Source organism: Fulmarus glacialis, unplaced genomic scaffold (assembly GCF_000690835.1).
Source record: "Fulmarus glacialis isolate BGI_N327 unplaced genomic scaffold, ASM69083v1 scaffold22411, whole genome shotgun sequence".
Taxonomy (NCBI): Eukaryota; Metazoa; Chordata; class Aves; order Procellariiformes; family Procellariidae; genus Fulmarus; species Fulmarus glacialis.
In genome coordinates, this window is record NW_009192413.1 from 2,991 (window position 1) to 9,690 (window position 6,700).

Sequence of the window (6,700 nt, forward strand, 5' to 3'; positions counted from 1 at the left end):
CCCTTGTCTTCAGTGTACTTGGACCGGCAGCGGAAGGGGTCTGGGATGGGGTGCACGAGGAGGAACCGAGCTGCTTGAATCACTCTCTGTGAGCACTGCACTGTGGAGGGGTCTGACCTCCTTGCCCCAATGAAGCCATGCATGGGACAGGACAGGAGATGCAGCCGGTGTCCCTGGCATCCCCAGCCCCGGCATTTGCAGCTCCGGGGGGGACTGAGGCCGAGAGGACATGAGGGGCTGGGGCTGCTCTGACCTTTCCTTTCCCACGTATGGCTGGATGCAGAGCTCCGGGCCATGGCTGCTCCAGCCCCGCTCCTCACTCCCCTCCCTTGTCTCATTTTTCCAGGATTTTCATCCCCAAGAAGCACCGGCAGCGGTTTGACGAGGTGGTGTCGCAGAGCCTGATCAGCAAGCTCTGCCGCTCCAAGAGCGAGCAGCACAGCAATCGGCTGCGGCGCAGCCGGAGCGAGGACCACCAGGAGCGGCTCCTCGTCAAGCCACGAGGAGGTCAGCAAGAGCCTGCGGAAAACCACTTCGCTCATCACCAGCAATGTGGCCTCGGGGGCCGCCCGCAGGTAACACCTCTCCTGGACGCCCTCGAGTTCATGGCGGGCGAGCCCGGCATTGCGGCGGGGGGCGGCACGGGGGGCCGCAGGTAACACCTCTCCTGGACGCCCTTGAGTTCAGGGCGGCAGCGTCCATTTGGCGTGGATGGCAGCACGGGGGAGGGATGCCAGGGAAAGGGGGGAAGACACGAGGAAAGGAGATGTCTTCGGTGTGCAGAGTGGGTGAAATCCTCCTGGGATGAGGATGAACAAAGACCTCTCCCTCAAAGGCTGGGCACGTCTGCACCCCTTGTCCCAGCTCCGGGCCAGCCTTTCTACCCCCTCGCTGTTGCAGGGCTGGCGGGGACGGCACTGGCAGCTGCAAGGGGATGTCGGCTCTTGTGCTGGGTGGGCTGCAGGGTGCCTGGGCACAGAGCAGGCTGCATCGCCCTGCCCTGCCCCGGGGGGTATCTCCTGCGAGGCCGTGGGAGGAAGGACGGACAATCCCTGGTGCACAGGGATTAACCCACTTCCCGCTGCCCATATGGCCAGACCTCAGCAGCCCCGGAGGGCCAAGGAGCCCTGCCGCGCCGGCGGTGGCTCCTGCTCTGTTCCCAGCCCCATCTCACGAACAAGAGAGCAGGATCTGGTCTGCCAGCACAGCCGGGGAATCCCCCCGGGAGGGACTGCGCTGTCACAGGCACGTCCCGAGCTATTCCCCTGCCTCCAGCTGGTATCTCCAGGCTGTTCGGCTGCAGCACACCTTCCCACCGGGGTAATTTTTGGTGTGACTTATCCAAAATCTAGTTCCAGCACAGTCTCCCTCCCTGCCAGCATAGGATCGGTCCCTACAACAGGTTTTCTGGTGGTAATTGATCTCAGTGATGTTGCCTTCCCCCAGCTCCCTGCAGGGAACAACTCCCAGCTCCAATCAGCCTCCCAGCAGGGAGGTTTCCTAATGCTCCTTCCAGAATTTCCTAGCTGAATTTAATTTCTCTCTCATCAGCCTACGAGATCTTTGCCTCCTAAAACACATTGGCTCTCTTATTCTATGTAATACATAAGCTATATCCCATGTTCCACTTTAAAAACACATTGGATTTGAAGGACTGGAGCGTGGTTTTATGAATTCGGTAATTAATGCAGAGCAGGAGGCCATGCTGAGGGCTCTGCCCCCAAAACAGCGGCATCTCTTCCTGCCTCCAGAGCATGCGGATCCCCCCAGCTCTCCCCGAGGTTTTGTCTGGGCCATTTCTAGCACCCCCCGGATCACTCCCCACCCCAGCACCCTGTGCTGGCTCAGCGCCGTGGGCTCCCTCTGCTCCCCGGCGCGGGCAGGCTGCAGGCAGGAGAGGCTGGCGGTGCTGGCAGGACAGGCAGCTGCACTGCGGCCGTCCAGGGCCACCAACCCGCGCACACCTTCCCTCCATCCCTCTCCCTGTGGGCAGGGCGTGTTTCGGGGGCTCCCGTTTGAAAGACACTTCAGTTTCAAAGGGGACTTGCGGGGACACAGGGAGCATCGGGGGCTCGGGCACTCAGGAGACAGCCGGGCTGACGGGGCTGGGAAAGGAGACAAGAACCAAATATTGGGCTCTGATTTCACATTTGCTTTTTTCACCTGCAGAACTGTGCGAGTTTATAAAGGCAACAGAAGCTTTGGCTTCACGCTACGTGGCCATGCCCCGGTGTGGATCGAGTCTGTTCTGCCAGGTAAGAAAACCTCCAGCCACAAGATTCAAAGACGCTTATTTATCTCTGGCCTGAACTCGAAATTTTAAGTGCCCGCTGTTTACTAGAAAATAGCAAAAGGGACTTTTACAAGGCTCAGCAATGAAGTTTCCTGAGTTGAATAACTAGCATCTTTGGTACAATTTAGTTTGGCTTTATGCACTCCCTGTTTTGAAAGGTGGAAAATGTCTGTGTTCCGTGAATAGCCCGAAATCACACCTGCGTGTCCAATGCAAGCTGGGTGTTGGCATCACTGTGCCTGGTGAACAGCTCCAGGCCACCCAACTAGTTAACCCAGCTGCAGCCGATACCCTGCCCTGGGCACAGGGCGGCTGGAGAGCTGGGACCCCATCCCTGTAAGAAGGGGTCCGCCAGCTAAAGCCCCTCTCGTTCCCTGTGCATTTAGGGAGCCCGGCTGAGAAGGCTGCTCTCAAAGCTGGAGACCGGATCCTATTCCTCAACGGTCTGGACATGAGGTAAGAGGCTCTTTAGAAGACCTGTGCCAAGGTCCTGGGGGGTGGTAGGTGGCCGAGCACACGTGTGTTCACTTGTTCACTCTTGCGCAGAAGAAACAAGAGTGGCCACCTGGAGAGCTGTCTACTGAGGTGCACAAGGGGTTTTGCCCCATATGGACATCTCCTTTAATATTTTACAAAAACTGGCTCCAAAAGTAGTATTTCGGCTCCATCCCTGCTCCTCCTTTGACTTCTCTGTGCAAATAGCCATGTATAATGCATGACACACTACATATAATTGGCGTCCTGACTGCAACCCACCCGCAGACCCTGATTTAAGCCACTGTGAGTTAAGTTGTATGAGTTAAACACCTGGGGTTCTGCTTTTGAAAGGAGCAGAGCACCAGACAGCCCATGAATCACTCCCAGAACAGGATCATAAGTTTAAAACCACATGGGCAATTGCACTTCCACCCAGAAGTTAATTCTTCTGTATATTATTTGCACACAGCAAAAGCAATCAAACCAGAGCTCAGTGTGCACCTTGCCGGCACAGTGGCAGCAGCCCATATTTCCTTGGGTTGGTCTTTCTGCACAAAAAGCAAGAGCAAAGGGTTAGAAGAGGCTACATGATAAGTGATAAATATTTAAAGGTTAAACATCCGATGCAGCTTCTGTCAGTGCTCAGGTTCTCACATTTCAGCTGATCCAGCAACTGTTGGCTGATGCAGCATTGCCAGAAAATAGAGGAGACAGAGTTGAAGATTGTCCTCTGAGCCCGCGTTTTGGCAGGCGTTGTCCCAGGCCCACCTGTACCCTTTTCCAAGGACACTCCAAGATTTTTTTTTTTTTGCCTACAAAAATGCATTTTACATCCACCTTGCATTTTCTTTTCATGCAGAATTAGGACAGGCAAGGAGAGACCCGCAGCACTGTATCATTTAAATGGAAAGTTCATCTTCTGGGTCCGAGTGTAGCTTAAAGTAACGCTGGCTTCATTTGCCGTAACAGCTCCGCAGGGTGCTTGCAGGCATGTCCTGCGGTTATTCCTTGCTGCAGGTACAGCGGAGAGCCCAGTCACGCTCTCCCTCGGGGAGGCTCTTTTCTGAGCCGCACAGATGAAGCCAAGCAAAGATTGAGAGCCCAGGGCAATTGCAGCGGGGCCCAACACTGCCTGGCTCTGAGCAGCAAGGTGAGGCTTTTTGCAAGATAAACGAAGCCAGCTGCAAACTCCATTTCCCCGCTGCTCTCCCACGAGCTGCTGCCCGCAGCGCTGCCTGCGCGGGCAGCCTGGCAGCTCTGACCCGGGCTCTCCTGTGCCCCGCAGGAACTGCTCCCATGACAAGGTGGTGTCGATGCTGCAGGGCAGCGGGGCGATGCCCACCTTGGTGGTGGAAGAGGGGATCGTCAACTTCTCCAACGGTAAGAGCGCGGGCAGGAGAGGGCCCAGGCAAGCTGCCGAATTCCCGGCGCAGGAGGGAGTTGCCCAATACCTCCCGCAGGCTCAGCAGGTTTAACGCGCTGCCTGGAGCCCAACGCTGCTCCGCGCTGCCTGGAGGGCTGCTCCTCTCGCCGGGGCACGCGGCTGCTCGCTTTCTGGGATCAGGCTTGATCTCAGGCTTGGCTGCTCTCCAGAAGGGTTCATCCTACTGTATGATCGCCCTTGACAATGTCCTTCACATGCAGTCTGTGCCGTGTGCTTGACAGAAGTAATCCAACCCTGTGCATCCATGGTCGCTGTGCAAACCCCACGGTTGTGTATGGACTGTGCTGTTCAGAATAACTGCTGCTGTTATGAATAATTTAGCTTGCTGCTGGTGAGCGAGTCAGCAGGAGATGAGGGTATCTGGGGCAACGCGGGTGGTTGTCAGCACGATTTCAGCAGAGGGGCAGGACCGCAGCCCAGGGCGGTCACTGCTGCATTTCCGAAGCTGTGTGAAGACAGGAGGGTCAGTGCGTTATTGGGGTGCTGCTCTGCAATGCATAGACCCAGGAATTAGGGACTGGCTCTTCCCTCCAGAGTAGCAGTGGACTCTCCTGAGCTTCATGTTAGGAGCCTGGTGTTACCAACTCGTTTGCATGTGCCCTAGAAACAAAACAGAGCACCTCGCTACTTCGCAGTGCAGAGCCAGTGGCACTCAAACTCCTTCACTGCCCCTCAAAAGGAACCAGGAAAAGATGGAATTTTTTTGCTCCCACTTCCTTGGCCATATTCCTGCGTGGGTAAGTGCATCCCACAGACATGGCTGGGTCCCTCTCCCAGCCCTGCTTATTGCTCACTGCAGAGGCGGCCAGGCTGTGGCACAGGCACCAGTGCAAATGAGTGTGGCAAAGCAAATGCCTCAGTTCACTCACAGGTAACCCTTCACTGATGCTGCTTTTGAAGTCAACGATTATCATAAAGTGCTCTGAAACTTGAGCAGAGGCTTTAGAGAGCTAGAGAAGGAATATCATCTGCATGTGCTTACAGGAAGTGTGGAAGCAGCATGGTTGAAGAGAGAGATCCCAGAGAGCATCCCAGTCAAAACACCCCTGCTCACCTCCAGCAGGTCCATGGACCTGCTGGAACAGCCACGAGCTCCAGAGCAGCTGGTCCAGAGCATGGGAGGAAGGCAGGGGAGGTCACAGCTCCAGATGAGCCATTTCACCTTGTCACCATGCTGCCTTCCAGTGACTTTGCTGGGGTAACAGTGTCTGCATCAGCACATCAGGATTTGTATTTCTGCAGAGCACCCATCGTGTGCAGGTGCAGCTGCCCCGGCTGTCCCCAGGACTGACCCTTGGTTTCGGGACAGGCCTTTTAACCCATCAGGTTAAGACCCTTTGTGTGTTGAATTTTCTTTTTTCTTTCTACCTGCGCCCTGCAGACTCTGACTCTGCTGACTCCCCGAGCACCTCCTCCGCCCTCACCTCCCTGCAGTGGGTTGCAGAGATACTCCCCTCTAGCATCAAGATTCAAGGAAGGACCTTCAACCAGCAGCTGGAGCACCTGCTGACTCCACCCGAGCGCTATACCATCTGCAAAGCGCTGGAAGGCTTCTTCCAACATCGGTAACTCGTTAGCAGCTCCGTTCCGCTAATGCTGGTACCTGGCCCGGTAGCCATGCCCATGTCAGAGTCGGTCTCCAGGCAGAAGGCAGACCTCGGCTGCGAGGCTGTCAGCACTGAGCTCTGCTCTGCTCGTGTTCTCTGGTTTTCCCAGCTGTGTATTTCCCTGTGCGTGTCCGCAGGGCACCAGCCCGTCTCTCACCGAGTGTCCTGCCCGAGGACAGGGCAGACCCATTAGCTTTTGAGGTTAATTCGGTCACCCCTTAATACCTCATAAAACGACCTCGGTGCTCAGTGGCGCAGGCTTTCTTGCTGTCTGGCCATCCCCGATGGCCACAGATCCTGTTTCGCCTCTTTCCGCAAATCTCGCCGCGTTTCATTCTTGTCTTCTCACTCTTCTCAGCCTCCTTGGCGGCAGCGCGGGAACTGCTGTGGCTGGCAGAGCCCTCGTCCAGCAGTGGAGCACATCCTCCCTGCCCTGCTGCAAGGGTCGAAACCGATCCCCTGGTAGACTCGAGGCTCTCAGTAGTGACCTTGTTTTCTGCCCTTGATCTTTAACCTTTCTGCACCATGGTGAAGAAGCCATCCCTCCGGGCGCTGGGAGATGCTTGCTGCCTCTTCCCTGCTGAGCCGCCTGAGCCAGGCTGCCCGGCTGCTCCTCAGGAGCCCGGGTCCCACACGGGCTGCGGATGCACTGGCCGGGGCCGGGCAGGCTCCCACTGCTGTGGTGCAGCAGTCTGCTAGTGTATAGATCAAAGGATCAGAGGATTGGAATCCTCTGTTCGACAAGGAAATGCAGTAAAGCCCTCAGTATTTAGGTTACTGATGGCAAGAGAGAATAGAAACTACCAAGTACAATGCCGTGGCACTGCCCCTGTGCACCACGGCTCAGGCTGAGGGCTGCAGCACCCCGCAGCATCCCCT

The 6,700-nt window shown here is 56.3% G+C and overlaps 1 protein-coding gene across 1 annotated transcript in view; it reads left to right on the plus strand.

The window, feature by feature from the left end:
• Nucleotides 1–346: 346 nt before the first annotated feature.
• The window catches only part of GRID2IP (glutamate receptor, ionotropic, delta 2 (Grid2) interacting protein), a gene marked incomplete at both ends in the record, with an annotated part of 14,329 nt that continues 7,975 nt past the window's right edge, over nucleotides 347–6,700 (plus strand). The window contains 6 exon segments of the mRNA XM_009587067.1: nucleotides 347–493; nucleotides 495–575; nucleotides 2,170–2,255; nucleotides 2,680–2,749; nucleotides 4,056–4,150; nucleotides 5,596–5,779. Of these exon segments, the coding sequence (XP_009585362.1) occupies nucleotides 347–493; nucleotides 495–575; nucleotides 2,170–2,255; nucleotides 2,680–2,749; nucleotides 4,056–4,150; nucleotides 5,596–5,779 (663 nt within the window).